The sequence below is a fragment of the Toxotes jaculatrix genome, chromosome 3 (assembly GCF_017976425.1).
Source record: "Toxotes jaculatrix isolate fToxJac2 chromosome 3, fToxJac2.pri, whole genome shotgun sequence".
NCBI lineage: Eukaryota > Metazoa > Chordata > Actinopteri > Toxotidae > Toxotes > Toxotes jaculatrix.
The window spans coordinates 8,470,659-8,489,841 of record NC_054396.1 but is presented as its reverse complement, the minus strand read 5'-3'; the positions used below and the strand labels follow the sequence as shown (position 1 = coordinate 8,489,841).

The window sequence follows — 19,183 nt, the reverse complement described above, 5'->3', positions numbered from 1 at the left end:
TCAGCACAGCTTCTCAATGGGGGGACGCAGCCAAGAGCAGACAGAGCAGTCATTCCACTGGAGCCTTCCGCTGCACGCGTGAGAAGGAGACGACAAGCGAGGGGGGGTAAATTTCCCTGCCATCACAACACAGGAGTTCTACTGACGGAGAAGAAGACACACAGACTGAAGGAAGGAAGAGGAGAAGAGATCTGCGCGTATGTGGCTGATACAGCAGTGACATGATCAGCCTTCCATCCCTCACATCCTGGCCACTGTGTGACACAGACCCCTGGGTGTTTTGCTTTTGGTGACTGTTTTGTGTTGCCAAGGATTTCGAAAAGGGACTGAGCAGCAGGGGTCCACAGGAGGGGGATACTGAGGAGAAAAAAAAGAACAGCGTTTTAGCTCATTTTGTGCGGCGCTCGGTTTATCTTGAGTACTGGAATTTCGCGCGGGAATCCCAAGGCTTCAAAGTATGGATGGATTTAAGACAGAGGAGTGAGTCTGCTGGGCAGACAGGCAGGCTGTGATTCAGACTGAGCCCATTTCCTCCTGAACGCACTGCTCAGGTAAGGGTGTGGAACTTTCGAGGATGTTTGGGGATGGGATGGGTGGGGTATGGGGTTGATCTCCCAGGACAACGGTATATCTTATCGATACGTTTCCCACGAAATAGAAAAATGTGTCTGAGCTGAGTAAAGATGACTGGGCTCAGACTTTATGCAAGAGCTGAAAATAGAAAAACACCTTCTATTAAAACATCCTGTATATCATAACACCAATGTTGTTTTTGACTATGTTATATAAGTTTTAACTTCGTGCTTACATGGCGTTTAAATGGGGATAAATACGATGCAGTCATCTTGACGACATCCTGAAATAAATACTCTAAGTGCATCTAATAAAATGCAAAAAGTTCTTATGGCAGCCTGAATTACGTTCAGACATCTCTATCATCCGGAGCGGTTTCCTCTTTACGCTCACACACGTACGCTTTTGGGAGTCAGCGCTAAAGTTGTCTCCAGGAGAAGAGCAGGAAACAAAACGAGTCTAAGCTTGTGAAATCGATGCTGCACGCAGGTGCGCCGGTGGGTTATGCGCCTGCAGGTGTGTCTGCTGCTTCTACTCTTCCACCGCATCCACTATCTGACGCCGGATTTACGCATGTGGGGATAGCTGCTCCCTCGTTTTACGTGGCACAACAACAGAACTGAAAGTAAACTGCTTTGAATGTGTCTCTTTTTTTTCGCACGGAGACCGAGATGGATAGCCTGTTTGTAAAAAAAAAAAAAAAAAGGCTTACTTGCGCTGGGCAAATGAGGCTCTAAGAACAAGAGTTCCGCTCTGTTTTCTTGAAATCTGCTTTGTTTTCCTCTGAAGTTCCTTTAAAATGATATGTGCCGTGCTCGCTTGTTTTATTTAAAGTCTGCCGTGCGTGTTCACCTCTGGTAAAACGCTGCCGGTTAGAACCACATACTATTTTCGGGAGAACCGGGGAGGAGCTCGGGGTCTCTGTGCAATATGCAGTTAGCTGTGTAAGCGCAAACGATTCTTTGGAATATGAAGCCAGCTCGGAGAGCAGAAATAAAATATTGTGTGGTTTAAAAAAAAAAAAAAAAAAAAAAAAAAGAAGAAGAAGAAGAAGAAGAGGGAAAACATGCCCATGGGACCAGTACACATTTGCACAAAAACCGCGGATTATGCTGGATTTAGTGCAGGGGTGGGGATTTACAATGTGCTGTTCATAATTATATGCTTAATTTTCGCTGGATATTAAGCAGTCTCAATGTCACCAGGGGCACACAACACACGGGCAACATTTAGTAGCCTAATAGCTTTAATCTGAGATGCATAGAAAGTGGAGTCTAGTTTGAGCAAACAGGCAAGCAAGCAGTGGCTTTGGTGCTCTCTGGGAATAACCTACTGGATCAGGCCTGCTTTCATGGCACTTTCTTCATTTATGACTACACACGCTCCTTATTCAAATGTGAAATCAGTTATTTTTGATGTATTTATTGAACAGACTCCCTGGGGCTCATAGTCTGCTTTATGGTCCTCACTTATGTTTTAAGTTTTGGCAGAATCAAAGATTAAAGGAGTATTAACTTCACACTGTTACATTAGAGCATCAGATTCACACAGAAAATCACGTTCTCAGTGAAAAGTAAAAAAAAAAAAAACTAAAAAACTAAAACAAATGCAGCCAGAGCCTGAGAGATACAGTGAAAATATCCCTCTCAAAACTGGTCATCCGTCCAAGATTTCTCAATTTTTCCAAACAGCCAATAAACAGTCTCACTGAATAGGATGTGGACGTGCCGTTTTAAAAGTCTGAGGCAGGGAGTCCAAACACCCCAAGCACACAGTTTGTTTTAGACGAGGTAGGGTGATGATTTTAAATTTCCCCACTGCAGGGTCCTGAATGCAGAGAGGAGCTAATAACACCTGGAGAGGAGGAGAGCCTCATTATTCAATGAGGGCTAAGGCGTGTCTCCATATGCTGGCCCTCACCAGCCATTAGGCAGTCACCGAACAAATCTGCCAAAAATAAAAAAAAGGCTGTTTGTACTTAGAAATGAAACCTTTTTATAAACTTTTCAGAATATTCAGGGCTCCAGTGATGTCGTTAATGGCACTGTAGTTTTCATAAAAAGATGACATAGCCCATTATAAAATGATTAGTCTGACAAAGAGATCGCAGCAGGTTATTTTCTCTCTCCTGCATTTCATCTGTTATTTTGCTGTGGTATGAGTTCTTTTAGAATACAGCAGGTTTGGTCAAGACAGATATTGACATGATTAAATTTGTGTTTGATCATTTGTTTGAGTCTTTTCTCTGCAGGGTTTTTTCCTTGAAGCCTCTGGCCCATCTTTTGCTTTTCATTTCGAGTGTTATTATGAGAAAATACCCATGTGCGTACGTGTAAATAAATCATGCTAGTAGACATATTGGTCTAAATATTTCTAGTTGATAACACAGTATTTCAGAAGACGTGGTAGTATTCTTGTTTCTTTCTTTTGTTTGACAGTAAATTAAACACGATGTGTGCGTTGTAAATATGTATGGAGACACACTGTAATACAACCCTGTCCCTGTTCTCCTGTTGTTTCCCTCCTGCTGTGTTTCTTTCTGCAGACTCGGCCTTACCATGTCCTGGTTGTTGGCCATGTGGATTAGCCTCGGCTTCCTGTTGTTGTGCCAGGCCACACTGTACCAGACCATCCAGCAGCACCATGTGGCCCGGCCCGGTCGCACCGACATTCTCACCCTGGGTACGTGTGCCTCTTTGACAGATTTCAGCTTCACAGGACAGTGTTACAGTGTGAGACGGGCAGCACTTCTCAGCTTTGGCTGTTTAAAAGCAACAGCAAGAGATTGCTGCAGTAAGTCAGAATGATTTGCCACAGCACTGTACTGTAACATGATGATTCACCATGCTCACAGTCATACAAGATAAGCGAAGGGGAAGACTACTAATTGCGCTTCTAATTGCATGTTACATTCTTGTATTTAGTCATACTCAAATCTGTCTATCTGCATACATTTTGTGATATTTATGGAAGTAATGTGGTTGCTGGACTTTGGTTATTTGGCTGAGCTGCACGCTTGTGTTTAAATCTGAATGTGGATGCCTTGTTAGACAAAGAGCATCTTGAAACATTGCGAGTTAGCTGGTAGGGATTTGATTTTTGTGTGCGGTGAGGAATTCTCGACTACTGCACCCTGAATCTTGCTGGCAGACTGTTGCGAGTAGGACAAGCTGTAGGCAAAAATCCCTATTACTGTGCTGGTAACCAAGGGAGCTTTGATCACTGTGGCTTAGATGGAAATGACAATTATGTTTCCCTCTTTTGCACTGGAAACGTTTGGCAATTAAGCTTGACGCCTTCTACACTGTAGGGGCAAAAGGGAAGGGTAGACACCGAGGCGGTTCTAATTCTCTGATTATGGAGAAGCTTACCAGCATTGCTTATGGTGTATGTGGGAGTGTAACAGGGAAGGCAAAGGTTTTTTCGAGCAAAGCAAAGGCTTTCTTTAAGCTTCTAACAATGAGTGTGAGTCCCATGCTGAACCCTTGTGCAGAGTGGGGCTCTCTCTCTGGAAGCCAAGCGGCTGTTAAACATTGATGCTATCTTCTGCTTGGTTCTCTTTGTGTGTGTTGCATTGCCAAGCTAAAAGACAGTAATTGAAGCACAGCAAGTGGGAAAAAAATCCAGCCCTGAATCGTCCATGCTTGTGTTAAACACTGGTGACTTTAAGCAGCATGTCGCAGCAATTGGCTTGCTTTTTGCGATGGAACAGCTGACACATGAAAATCCCAGCTATGATAGAAAGTTCTCAAAGTATCCCGGTCCCGTTAATTGGAACAAGAGGGTGAGGGATGAGCGACAGAGAGCTCTGAATGAATTTTTAAAGGCTAGCTTCCAGTTTTTCTTGTGTTTTTTTTTTCTCTTTTTCTTTCTTTTTTTTTTGACACCAAGTCGAGCTTGGTGCCAAAGATGTACAAGGAAGTGCAAGGCTCAGTAAGTGTCTTTTGAATAATGCAGTGGTCCCAAAGGGGAAGAAGGGAAAAAAATAGTCCCCCCAGCCCCCTCCTCCAACCACCACCTCCAGCGAAGACCTAGAAGAGTCTACTCTTCAGGCAAAGGGTGGTTATGGCTGAGAGTCGTCTCTGGAAGGTTTCCTGTCAGACAGATCATCTCATACACTTACTGCATACAACGCAAAGGAGGGTACGGACATGTACATTCTTGCACATTCACAAAGCATCCGCTCACTGAGGCTCTTGCGGTGTGGTATTTCCATGGGTCCTCTGGGGATACTGGAGCTGTGTTCTGGACACGTCAGGTCTGAGAGGATGCAAACTTATATTGTAGAGACGGAAGATAAACACACACCCTGCTCACTTTAACGTCTCAGACTCCATTTACATTATTGGGACTTACTTACTCAGTTTTAAGTAATAACACTAAGAGATAATCAAAATAGAGATACTTAAAACACCAGCATTCACAGCAAGTCTGTTAGAGTGTACTCTCTAGAAAACTTTTAAAATCAAATAAACTGTGATATATGACAGCCATAATTGCTGCTGACAATCATGATCTTAGGATATATTATGATATTTTATAACTGGGCGCTCATTTCAGTTTTTTCTCTTTTTTTCCCTTGCTGCTCGGCAACTGTACAATTTACTGTATATCATGTTTTTTTAAGAGGATTAAGCTGACATCAATCTTACTCAGCCGTGGAGTGGCGTTAACCGATTTAACCAGAACTGCTCTCTCAGAATTGAAATGCTATGATGAATATTTGAATTAGAATTGATTTTATAATTTGAGAAGCTCTCTGGTTTCATTGAGGCCAGAGCCCTCAGATATAAATAGATATGGATATGTAGGACGTGGCAAAAAAAAAAAAAAAAAGAGATGTCTTGCCTTGAAGAATCCATTGGTTTTCATGCTTTGCTGTTTTCTGTAATCAAATAATGTTTCTGTGTTTCTAAAAGATGAAACTGTGATATACTGTCTGACATACTGTAAACTAAGTTGTGGAATGATTTCTTCATTGAAGCTTGTGATTTATGGGATTGAAAACATGTTTTGTGCTGATAAAAGATGAAAAGAAATAGTATCTTATCTTTGACTCACATGTGCATTTACTCAGATTATTGATTTATTATCTTTAAAATTTCTTGATAAGATAGGTGAAGCGGCTTTCCTGTGCCTTGCACTGTGGCATGCTGTGCTACTGTATTGTCTTCAGGACAATCATAAGCATAAGTCTTGAAGTGGAATATTGGGTTGGTGTTTTGTAAGAAACCGTGTCCTGAAATAAATTTTTGTGGATCTTGGCACGCAGCCCAGCCGACTGTCTGAGAGTCTGAGAGTGGTACAAAAACTCACAAATGTTCCCACATAGACAAAGATACACAGACAAGGGGTTGTGTGGGTATCTAAGGAGGGGAAGTGAAGGTCATGTAGGGATAGGTACAGATGTAATCCTCTAGCCTGTTGAAGCATCTAACAATGTTTGAGAAATCAGCTTATTCGCCGCCTGTAACGGTGAGCTGACAGTGCATCCCGAAACAACAACACACAAAAAAAAAAAAGTGACTGTGAAGATAAAGTTTCAAGATCATATTTATTTATTTATTTATTTATGTTTCCGTGACAAATCGGCATAGTCACCACCGAGGCGGAGATTGAGTAACGAGTTGCCTGACTGCTTCGTCACCTGCTCAGGAAGCGGCGCCGCTCGCTTTCCCATGAGCCCCTGCTTCACACAGCCTCCCCTGCATCCTGCTCATGCGGCTGAAGATTGATGGCGGCCTGATTCTGGGCAGCCAATTCTGGTCTCTCAAGAAATAATCCACTACATTGACAGATGAGCTGAATGTGACATGACACACACAAGCCCGGCTCTGCGCTCTCCCCACCTGCCAACACAGCGAGCACAAGTTCTCACTGCCAAGACTGCTGCCACATAAACCAGGCCGCTCTTGACAGCACATAGTACTGGGCTCCATCACAAGTCAGTAAAAGTGCAACCAATTTACACTGTCAGTGCATTGCTGGCAGTAGTTACTGTAGATTTGGTGTCTTCTATCGTTAAAATTGAAAGTGCTCCATAATGTGTTGTCTACTCCTTGTTGTACCATATTGTCAATAAGTTACTCTTCGCGGGTGCTGTATTTATTTACCCTTGTTCAGCTGAAGTACGCATACAGTAGCCATGTTCATAATGTATAATACCCAGAGGGGCAGACTGAATATAACAACACCTGAGCTGCTGCTTTGTTTTATTATGACTATGACAGGGTAGTTTAAGAGAGTCTCAGATCTAATAGAACAGCATGATTCCTGTTCCAGGTGCAGCTGTAAAACTAACTCTACTGGCCTGTTACACTTTGATAGCAGTCTGTGGCTGACATTTTGTTTGACCTTTTTTTTTTTTTTTTTGTCAGCCATGATGAAGAGGCAGTACTGCATACGTGCACCTTTACACAACTCTGCATTAAACCACTTATTGTGTAAGTTACCTGCTGTTCATTTGAAAGAGTATCATAATCAAAGGCCGAAATGAAATAGGATTCAGCAGTGACTGGCAACCATAGGCATGCTGATTTTGCATGTACATGAAAAATGTTACACATGACAGCACAAACTGGGTTAATAGCTGAAAAGGCCGATAACTAATGCAGTGGTGCTGCTGTTATGTTTTTATCCACTGGTTTGAAATGGCTTGTAAAGTCTAATTACACATGATTGGAAGGCATTTTAATGAGCTCATTGTTCAATGTGCCATAATGCTCCCTCAGTGTAGCAAAGTCTTTGAGGTGGAAGAAAACATGTAATTACTTTGATTAGCCAAGATGGTCAAACAAGAGCAACAGTGTGCTCATAAGCAGGGATGTCTTTGGTAAATATAAAGATGCTTTAAGAACACAACCTGTCAAAATACTGTAGTGCTGCATTTTCGCTTCATGTATCCACTGAAGCTCCAATATTTTAACTTTAGATCTAAGGTTTGGAGTTTTCTGAGGAATGGAAAATCTGACAAAATATAGAGTTTTGAAATAAACCTTGAGCTTGATTTAGGATAGCTGTCTTTTTTTGTAAATGAGGACAAGGTGGGGGGAAGTCTGGAAGCCATATATACACACGGTATAAATTGATTTATTTTTTTTTGGTTACTCTTTCTTTCCATTGCTGAGCGGATGGCTGCTTTAGAAGATTGATGATTTTTCTGGCACTGTTTGGGAATGTTAAGAAATTAGCTTCACTGGCTTACGAACTGAATGCACACAGCAGTGTTTTCAACTTGGAACTCATTTCCATAGTTCTCAGGGTCCTCATTACAATAGCTCAGTCTTCGTGGCAGAAACACAGAAGCGAACATGCACTTTTGCTTAACACAGTCATCTTCAAAGTGGTAATCTTGCTGCTTCACTTCCTCTGTGGAGGTGTAAGCTTTTACAGTATGAGCGGCAGATCCATCCACAAAAACAGCTGTCCATATACGCTCTGTGTGTTTTTGTTTTTCCATTAAATCAGGTTTATTTACATCCCCATTAAACTGTGGGGACTAATTAGTGTGAGAATTGATGGTGAAAGAAAATTCAATTAAATTACAGCCTCTTGAATGGATGATGCCTTAATCATAATTTTGTAGAGTGGATGAAAAAAATTGTTTGATCTGGCTGGCAGCATTGGCTCATGTGGAAATACAGCAACATACAGTATAAGGCACACATTAATTTGCACACACACACACACACACACATATCCAAATCATTACTGTCATTACTGACCTGTTGTGGAATAGCTTTTTATGAGATTGCAGGTTGCCATGTTTTTTTTTATCTGTGCTTTTTTTTTTGTTGCATTAATAACTAAATATTTATTGTATGCGTATCATGTAAAACCACCTCCGTCAGAGCTAAATTAAACTACAGGCTGATGAAAATCATAAATTATATACGACATAAATTTAATTAGAATCATTCATTTTGCGAACATGACATCTACAAATCCTGCCTCTTGCCAACAGAGGAACTCAAATCCTATAATCTACCTCCACATGGGATTATAATTGCTTTGAAAACTGTGGGCTTAGGTAGAGAGCTCATCAGCACTACGTGATCTCTCTCTCTCTCTATCACACAGCGTGTCCTTTGAGGTAATGAACGCAACCTTTCCAAAAAACTAGGCAATAACTGCCTGATCACTCAGGTGCCGCGCCTGGCCTCTTCCCCCAGCCCTCCATCCTCTTGTCCCCCCCCCCCTCCCTCCCTCCCTCCCTCCATCTCTTCGCCTCTATCGGCCCCTCAGACGATTTGTCATGGATCAGATGAGACAATTTGTCATGGATTAGTGCACTTAAATGTCTGTGTGATAGTGGAAGCAGTCACTGGAAAAGCTTAGGAATCCTATTACACTGCGTTTTATGGCCAGCAAGAGGGGAGGGAGGAGTGGAGGTTGAATTGGCAGTTTCTATGGCCTGTGTACCATTTCTTGACTTTTTCCTCCACACATAATCAGATATTCACTTAGAGGTGAGCTCCACTGAGGAAGCAGACCAGAAGTTATAAATTCTCTCTTTACTCACCACTTGCTGCATATGTTTCTATTTAATTGACTGTTCACTAAGCCCTGCCTCCTTAGTTACCACTGCCTGCCAAGCTTTGCGTTCTCTCACGGCACATTAACAGTGTACAGTGATAGATGTACCAGTCGAAGTTTGCAATTATTACCTCCGCCAAGGAGGTTATGTTTTCATCCGTGTCTGTTTGTTGGTTTGTTTGTTGGTTTGTTTGTTTGTTTGTTTGTTTGTTTGTTTGTTTGTTTGTTTGTTTGTTTATTTGCCAGGAGGATTACGCAAAAAGTGTAGAACCGATTTTCACCAAACTTGGTGGAGGGATGGGGCATGGGCCAGGGAAGAACACATTAAATTTTGGTGCTGCTCCAGGAATTATTCATCACTTCCTTTAACATTGCCAGGGTATTTTTTGTCAATATTTGGCAGTGGCAGAGGTATGTGCTCTGCTGAGTGCCATTCTAGTTAAAACATTGTCTTTGATTGCAAATGGAGGTAAACAAAAGCAGGCTTTTTATTTCTGATTGTCTTGGATTTTGTCAGCTGAAATGATAATTATCGCTAATCAGCTGTAGCTAATGCTATTACTAAAACTCTAAATATGCTATTGTCATGCTAAGCGCCCACACAATGGATGTTCCAGTCCTATTTTTCTAACGTTACCTGTAACCTTACAAAATAATAGCTACCGACGCACGCCTTTGGAACTAACTCCTGTTGGTAGTGAGCTAATTAGCCGGACATGCTAAGATTTTCAGCTTATATTAGAGAAGACAAACACACTTCAGTCTATTCCTTATTACTTTTGCTCTTGTCTCTTTGGTTTTGTAAAGGCTGAAGAAGACACCACTGTCCACACTTTTTAGGAATAGATTATAGCTCCTAACTAAAAAAAGCTTGATTGGCTGTGTCGTTGCCTGTCCTTAGTTACGGTTGCTAAGCTGTTGTTGGGGGCGGGGTTTGGTCAACATTCAATTAGGTTTTTGTTTGCCTGAGTGTTTGACAGCAATAAGTGAGACACCCAGTGAGAAATGATCTCTGTTTTCTCACAGTTTCATGTTATCTTGGGAAACAGTCTTCATTCCACCTCTGGCAATATTGCCGTGTCATTAGTATTTATTTACTCAGCGGTCTTTCTCATCACAAACCTTTAAGTGAATGTGCATTTTCAACCTCCTTGACTGAGATTAGATGGTAGCAGATTAGATCCTATTCTTGTCTGATCTCAGATAATTATGTCAGGCAGAGTGTACAGGTGCTATTTACAACAGGTGGCTCATTCCCCCATTTATTTTCAATAAATTGAAGTGTGAGAAAATGGACAAACCAGCCACACAGACTGTCCAAAGAACCCAACTGCCTTGCAGTACCATGACATGCATGTCTCACAGTCAGCCTATTTTCATCTAGTTGAAATTGTCCTCTATGTGTACTTTTTCCTGTCAGATTTTATTCATTCAGCACATCCATTTTACTTACATTAAACAGAGCAACCAAAAGTTACTATATCATAGATCATTATCATCTTTATTCATTCGTATCTTATGCAGCTTCTCTATCACCTCTAGGCCCCTCAGGCCCTTTAGTGGCATCTCACGGAAGTGAAATAGCTTGCTTATGTTAATGGGGCAAAGAGACACTGCCAGGTAATTGTGATGCAGCAGAGCTACCTCGTGGCATCATTTAAAACCACTGCGGGGGACAAATGTTACTCATTGAGTGTTTCGTTTGCAGGGGACTCACTTTGTCCCAGCAGCTCATTTACCCAGTGGCAGTCAAATTATGTTGTCTTAACCGTACTACTAATTTAGTTTCTAAAGAATTTCACTTCTCTGTTTTTTTTTGTTTTGTTTTGTTTGCTTTTTGCAGTCACTTTTTGTAAGACTCTAGTGGGACAAGCAAAACATAAATTATTTTCAGCATGGCTTTTATGTCGCAAATTAGGAAATGTGAAAATAGAGCCAACAGAATCCAAAGGAAACTTGCATGTTGACCTCCATTGTCTGTAGCCAGGACTTGCAGAGTGCCAGGAGCAAGAAAATATTTCACCCATGCTTCCGTCTTTTATGGCTTCACTTCTGATATGTTGAAATAGACACAGAGAGAATCATTGATTTTGAATTTCATCTTTTGCCTCTGGTTTGAATTGATCAATTCCTCGTTCACTGATATTTTAGACTCTGAAATATTAATAGATTAAAAAAAAAATCAGTATTTCTGCTTTAAAGCACTCATAATAAATATTTTGATATTAACAATGGATCACATGACTACTGGTGAAAGAAGTTCCTCATAGTGATAAACCCACAGAGAATTATTAGCCTACTCTGCAGTATCCCTCAGCTCTGTCAGTTTTACTGTTATGGTTCAGTGTCAGGGCTCTGACAGTGTTGTGTGGTGGAGACTAACACAAAGCTAACAAAAGACAATGAATTTTGAAAGCTAATGTTGGTCTATGTCTGATGGATATGAACAGAAACAAGTTTGCTATATGGACTTTAACATTTTTAAAATGTCAGCATTGTGTTTACAGCTTGTTGTGGCCAGAAAATCACCTAATGCAAGTTTAAAATTGATTTCTTTTTTCCTGTCATACTATCTTTCTACATGTGAACACACCTTGTTTGCATACATTGACAAAATGTGCGACAATCACTTCATCTTTGCACCTTCTGTGTTTCAGATTTGTTTTCACACTCCTAATAACATGAAATTTGAGATGCATATATTCAATTTGTTACCAAGGTGACTTGCATTCTCAGTTCAGCCCAGTGAATCATTCATTCGAGCCCTGACAGGGGCCAAAAATGGATTATGGGGTTTGGAATTATGGAAACAGAAATCCTCTTGCTTGAATATGTCCCCACTTGTCAAACGTATGATTGAAAGTCTGTCTAAATTTTCCACCCAGGGTGCTCTGTCAGCATTAGCTGAGGTCTATTTGTCTTGTCTGATGTGTCTGGATGAATCTATGTGGCTGCGGTGCCGAGGCAGCACTGTATTGTCTTATCACAGCTTTATCTGACAGCAGACGCTCTAATAATGGAAGTTAGGTCGAGATGTCACAGCTAACTGTTCATCACTGCTGTATGGAATACGACACAGAGAAGATGGACACAGCCAAATGCCTAAATAAATAGACAGGATATCTTATTTTAATCTGTATCAGCCACCATGTTGTGTTTTTCACACTATTGTGTATCTTGTATTAAATGTGCCAGTCAGTTGTACTGTACGTGGCGAGAATGGTGACAGACTGTTGAAAATGTAGGAGGACAATTAGTATCCGCTGGGCCTGCAATGTATCTTCATTTGCCACAGTATCTCCAGCACATGTCAGGTTCAGTGAGCATGGCTCAGTGCCCTCATACCTTCCTGCTCTGTGCCTGTTGGCCAGGAGAGTGAGAGAATGAAGGATGAGGTGGCACCTGCATGTGTCTGTCTGTAGCCTAATGACCCAGAGGAGCTTCCTCTCTCTCTCGCACACTCTCTCCCTCCTCACTTTTATGCTCTTCGTCTTTGTCGTTCCGCGGTCTGCCTATTAGCCGCACAGCTCATCTGCCTTGGGTCTAATCCCAGTCCCGCTCTTTTACTCACACACTCCTCTATACGTCAGCTTCCTCTGTGGCATTGCCAAAAAGGACATGTTTAACTTCAATTATCTTGGGAAACTGAGCAAAGTTGGCAGTGTGTATTCTGAAATATTATTTAGAACCTCAGACAGCCAGACAGGCTATGCAGGATTTTCTCTTCCTCATCTCACATCCCAGAGGTTTAAGTGGTATGAGCTACTAGGCTTTTCCAGCAAAAGGACCTTTTGACCCTCTTTCTGTAGGTTTTGTGAGTTGAGTTTAAATGAGGATTAATGTCTACTCTAAGGAACTTGTTCAACCCTTTCCCCGAAGGCATCAACAAAAATATGAGGATGGCACATGTGTACAAAATAGGAGTGTTATTGGAACTGAGCTGATAGAACTGAATACCTTTCCACATGCCGTCTTTGATCATAACATCTTTTTCCCGTCCTTGTGGATTTCAGCCCTCTCCAAGGCATAAACTGCAAGGTACGCATGCATGCTAAATAAAAAGTGCTGGAACTGTACTGATGTATAACTGGATCCCTCACCTCATCTTTTATCATAATATGTTTTTTTCTCCGTCCTTGTGGAGTTGAATCCACATCAAGGCCTGTGAGCTTAAGCTCCTTCATGAAAGAGAAACAAAAAGAACACTTTTTATAATCTTGCTGCTGAGTTTTTACTTTTGTAGGACATTCAAACTAAGTCATGGTGCAAAATAATTCCATCCCTCGCATCCACAAAACAGAAGCATGGGGAGATTAAATGGCATATCTGTGCCCAACATTTTGCCCAAAAGCAAACTGCGCTGGTTAAAACCTGTAGTCCATACAAAAGCAAATGGAGAAGCAGGAAAATCAATATACTAGACATATGTGATTAACATCAAGATGCATTTTAATGTTACTTATTTCATGCTGCAAAAATGATTTTCTTAGATAAGCTAAATGCAGCTTCGTTTCTCTTTTCTTACAAGCAAGTTAGTATTTTTTCCCCTATTGATGGCCTGTGTTCCTGTATGTGCATGTAATGAAAAGTGGGCTCAGAGCTGAGCCAATGTGCTCTGCTCTCGTCAGGATCAAGGGCTTTAGTTTCCCTCGCAGCAGATGCAAAGAAGCAGAGTAACAGTGTGATGTTTCGCTGAAGAGAAAAAGAAGTACCTCTGGCTCACTTACTGTATATTAGCTTTTAGTATTACATTCCACCTCTTCCCCTGTATTGCTGAGTGCAAGCCTCGCACAGAGCTGCGCTCCCATCTCAACACGACTCCCCCTCTTCTCTTAGGCACAATCAAAGCGTAAGTCTTTGATTGAACCATGAATAAAATACAGAAATGTTTTGTGATACATTCAGTGGAGTGTTCAGCACCTCTGTTTAGCTTGCATGCTACACCTTTTTTTTTCTTTTCTTTTTTCTTTTTGCCTTTTTGCAGAATGTGCATCAGGAGATGGCTGGCAGAAAGAGGTGAAGCTGGCTCTGTCTCAACATTCACATTAGCCACAGTCACCAGTATTATTCACTTATGTTGCACTTCCACACCTTTATCTGCTGTCTGATTGCAGGATTGATATGCACACATGCTGTTATTAATTGCTCATACATGACAGAGCATTATTTTAACATGACTTATGGTTTCAGCAGCTGATGCTTTTTCTTAGAGTTTGTTGGGCTACAGGGGAGCTGTGCACATGCTGTCTGGGCTGATGTGCAAGGTGTCTGAGTGGCAACGTGTTGCTGTAGTGATGTTATTACAGTTTTGGATGATTCACATGAGAAGGCAGACAGACAGGCAAACAGACTTGTGGTTTTTTTTTTTCCCCTCTTGGCTCTTCAGCAAATGGGAAATGTCACCCACAGCTGCAATTGGGGCAGGCTTAAGGGGGTACATATTCAAAGAGCTATGACTCTTTGTTCCACTGCTGTAATGTGGTTGGTGGTATACACCAGAGGGTAGGGGAATAAACCCTAAGCAGGGTGTTGGCAAAGGAATATTTAGCTCATGAAGAGGAGGAGGGAGGGCAGAGTGGTGAAGAAGAGAGAAACCCCTGAACAAGCCCCATTTGAGACTCATTAGATGTAGACATGGAGAATATCTGTCTGACATTGTGACATCCACCCTGCCAAACATTAAGGGGCTGTGTGTGTTGTGTATCTGTTTGTGTATCGCAGCATTGGCTCTGTTCACACCTGACATTAACACGGTTCTTGGGTGATGCGATCACATGTGGATCTCTAATAAAAAGGTGTGAACGCACCCAAGAGGCTTTGCTCAAACCACATTTAGAATTGTTCTGGGAAGAATACATACCGACATATTCTTCTAGAAGTGTGTAAGTGAATGTGTCCTGGGCCACAGTCAAGGACCACCTGACCTCCTCTGTGTGAGCAGATGTATGTACTCATTAACATTCTCTTATTGCATAAGGTGGCTTTGTCTAGGACATCTGAACATTTTTAAAAAGCCCATATAGGTAAATGACGAGTCCATCAAACAGCCTGGGCAATTTGGTTTGCCTGGAACATGGGAAGGAATAGACAAAGGCTGTGTTGTTTTGATTTCGTTTTTCTTCTTCTTCTGATTCTTCTACTTCTTTCACCAGTTAAAAACAACAACGCATTTGGTCTTAGCAGACATAAATGATGTATTTGTTTATTTGCATATATAGCAGGGACGTGAGATCCGATCACAAGTGGTCACTTGAGATGCATGTGGAGACGCATTTCAATGCCAGGCGGGAGCTGACGTACTTAGACCTGTGCACTTGTGATCGGATCACCTGAGATGCATGTTAATGTAAGGTATGAACAGAGCCGTTGTGTCTTGGTTTGAGATGTGCAAACAGAAAACGTGTCATTCCCACTCAAGTATAGACTCTGGTACAATAGTATTGTCACATTTTCAGCCTTGAAACTTGTGTCAGATTGTACCTTAACCTTTTGATAGCTTGGTATTAGATATGTGTCATACATCTTCCAGTTCCACAATATACTGTCAGACATTCTTTCTGTTGGTGTCTTTTCTTACAGTAGAATAGCAGTGTCATTTAGAGTATTACCCAGTTTCCATCAGTTCATGTCTAGTTTATGTAACCTAAATCATTTTACAGTGCACGGCACACTGTTATCTAATGCTGTGTCATTATTTTGCAGAACTTGTTTTGCAGAACAAACTTTACAATGTCAAATTGATCTTGAAATGAACTTCTGTTCTGGCTCACAAAGATGCATCAAATAAAGATAAAGGGGTGTGGGAATAAATTTAATGGCTGCATGTTTAAGAAAGGTTGTTGCTTTAGGAGACGCACAGTAAGCACAGTGTATGGCAATTACAAAAGATGTCAGCAGTCAGTGTAATGTTTGTGTAATGTGTTATGAAAGTGTAATGTAGTTTCAATGAAGGTTGGGGTCATTAAATGCTGCAGTGGTCTGGTCTGGTCAAAACAAGATCTATATTGATTTTGGACTTTCTGGCTTCGATCAGAACTCTGCATGAAATATTCTGAAAGGTCTGTAAATGCATAAACTGATATGAAAATCAAAACAAACAAACAAACAAACTATGTGAACGCCATCAACAATAATGATAAGAAAAAACACAATAAGGAACAAAAAACACTGGCCGAAGAGTTGAGCTGAAACTAGTAGCTGATTGATTAGCCAGTTAACAGAAAATAAATCACTGATGGTTTGTGTTTATCAATAAATTGTTTCTATAGTTGTTCAAGCAAAAATGCACTTAATGTTTCTAATTTATCAAATGTGATAATCTGATGCTTTTCTTTGTTAAGCGTGATTGTAAACTGAATATCTTTGGGTTTTGGACTGTTGGTCAGATAAATGAAAAAACCTGAAGACGCCACCCTGGTCTCTGTGAAATTAATAAGAATATTGTTAGCTAAATTCAGACATTTCCTGACATAATGATGAACTGATTCCTCAGGAAAATAATCGGCAGATTAATTGATAGTGAAAATAAGCTTTGGCCTTAATTGGTCTGCATGCACAAATAACTATTTAAACAGTTTAACATTTAATGCTGAACTCGGTCGTGTGCTCTTGTCATCCTTTATATCACCGCTCGCGTGTAATGAATGTCAACCACTACACCATATCCAAGCATATGACACACTAACCTATTGAGCAAGACATTCAATTGTGTCAGTGAGAACCATCCTCTCAAACAGTTTGTGTGATAAATATTTTACCTACTACCATCAGAATAGGACGTAGACATCTGGAATTAACCTGAGTACCACTTCAGTGCTGAATCACTGAGGGGAGATTTAATGGAGCCTGAGGGGATGAAAGCCCCAGAGTTGTGCCTCACAGGTGTTATTCAACACAGGCACTGGAGATGAGGGGACTTCTTTCTCACTCTCTAGCCAGAGGTGCCAACGTTAGTAGTACTGGCGATACTGGGAGGTGAATATGAGCCCCTCGTAAGGTCTTACAGTCTCTTGTGAACATACCATTTCATCCTGAGTTTGGATGAGGAAGGCGAACAGATCCCGGCTCTCTCTGCAAGGGCACTCGTAATGAGTGTCTTACGCATAGGACAGCAGCGATAAAAACAGTCTCATATTCCTTTTCATGAGCAAGAGGGGATTATGTAGTCTTAAAGGAGGACTGTGGCTCTCATACTGTACATGTGAAGGATACAAAGCAATGCAAGAGGCACAACTTGTAGGTCTAACATTGATAATAGGGTAAAATATTTACGAACCATAAGGTAATGACTTGCTAATCTTTCTAATCTCTTATTGTTAGCCAGGAAGAATGCTTGTGCCTGTGCTTTGTGGCTGAAAGTGAGAGGGAAGACAATTAGATTCATGTTTTCTGTGGATGTGTGGATCTTGTTCAAACCTTTCTGCCAGTTGGAGGAGACAGCATTGTGTTTGAACAGCGAGAAAATTTGGCCAATCAATCTCACGTCCCCTGTCCATTGACTACACTACCATCGATCATCATTTACCCGTTACATCTCATTCCCAGCAAGATGCTAGTTGCCATCTCGCAACATTTTCCTCTGGACATTTGCATGTCTGGCTGGATCCACCTGTTTATGTGTGCCTGTGTGTTTGCAAGAAAGAGGGGAGGGGGAAGAGAATGAGCTTTTGTGTATGCAAAAGAACAAGATAGGATGTCTGAGCCAGCCAACCGGCTTGCTGCAGTGCTGTTGCTGAAGCCCGGCCAGACAGATGGCATCCATTTGATCAGGGAGGTGCTGTAATGGTGGGCCAGGAGCAACTAAGAGATGTTGTTATTGGGTCTTTATGAGCAGGCCATACTCTCAGTCTGCCAGGCAGTGAAAACTTGAACCTTTTAAAAAGTACTGTGTGCTGGCATTCAGTAGTACGGTCACCTACAGTGTACAACAAAAATAAGTACACTCCAGGTCAAACTCACTAAAATATTCAGTAATTATAAATACTGTCCATGTAATACAATTTAATTTGTTTTTGGAAAAGCTGTAGAAGAATGAAGCCAATTCATTTTAAAAGCAGAATTGTTTGACAGAGATTCCATTCTTTAATATTACATTTTTATCATTTTTTTTCAGTATGTCTGCCTTGATTTTTTATGACAGATTTGAAGCCCTTTGGCCATAGATGATCTTGCAGAAATCTGTGGAGAGATATTATGTTGTTCTTCACAGATTATTCTTTTTATTCTTTGCAGCTGCTCTACTCCCTGGTGTTCTTTGGATACAGTCAGGGGACACACTTGTCCACGTCATAGTTTTCACCTTTTTCTTCTTTACAAACTCTCGTGTGATTTAAAAAAATATTTTTTTTTTTATTCATTGTGGTTGGGACCATTGTCATGTTGGAAAATTCTTCTCCCGCTAAGCTTCTTGAGTCATCTTTTCATTGAGTATTTTGGTATAAAAACCCGTATTCACAATGCCATCTATAAATGTCATCTCCCTTACACCTTTTGCACTCATGCAGCCCCATATCAGCACGCTCCCACCTACATGTCTCACAGCCAGACATGCTGGACCCCCATCTCATCCAAACAAATTCATTTTGATTTCATCTGACGAAAGTTAGTGCTGCCAACATTCATCAGGCTTCTTTGCATGTTCTTTGGCAAAGTTTAATCTTGCAGTTTTGTGAGCAATGGATTTCTTCTCTGACTTTGTGTCTGTAGAGGTTGTCTTCATGCAATGTCTGATGCAATGACAATGCACTGAAAGACCCATTTCTACAGATGATCCTTGTGCCACATCACAAGCAACGCTGCGTAAAAAGCGAATTGTGTATCGTGTAATTTTTTGAGTGCAGCCACTGCACTTCCTGTTATTGCCACTGACTTTGATGATCCTCTGACATTTCTTCTTGTCCCACCATGAGGTTGACATTTTTGTTTTTTAGTGAGACACCTTGTCATCTTTTGGATGGATTGCCACAAAATTTGGTTCAAATCAAATATAGCACGTTCAGACCTTCATGTTCCTCACCAGATGAATTTTAATCACTTGATGATCCTTAATATTTTATCCAGTGACATAATCAGGTCA

At 41.1% G+C, this 19,183-nt stretch overlaps 1 protein-coding gene across 2 annotated transcripts in view; it reads left to right on the top strand.

Moving 5' to 3' along the window:
• Window positions 1-3,125: 3,125 nt before the first annotated feature.
• Window positions 3,126-19,183, top strand: part of LOC121179435 (chemokine-like protein TAFA-1) — a 97,764-nt gene continuing 81,706 nt past the window's right edge. For both annotated transcript variants that reach the window (XM_041034299.1, XM_041034298.1), the window contains exon 1: window positions 3,126-3,255. In XM_041034299.1, coding sequence (XP_040890233.1) covers window positions 3,132-3,255 — 124 coding nt within the window. In that variant the 5' untranslated portion in view covers window positions 3,126-3,131. The remainder of the gene's footprint in view (window positions 3,256-19,183) is intronic.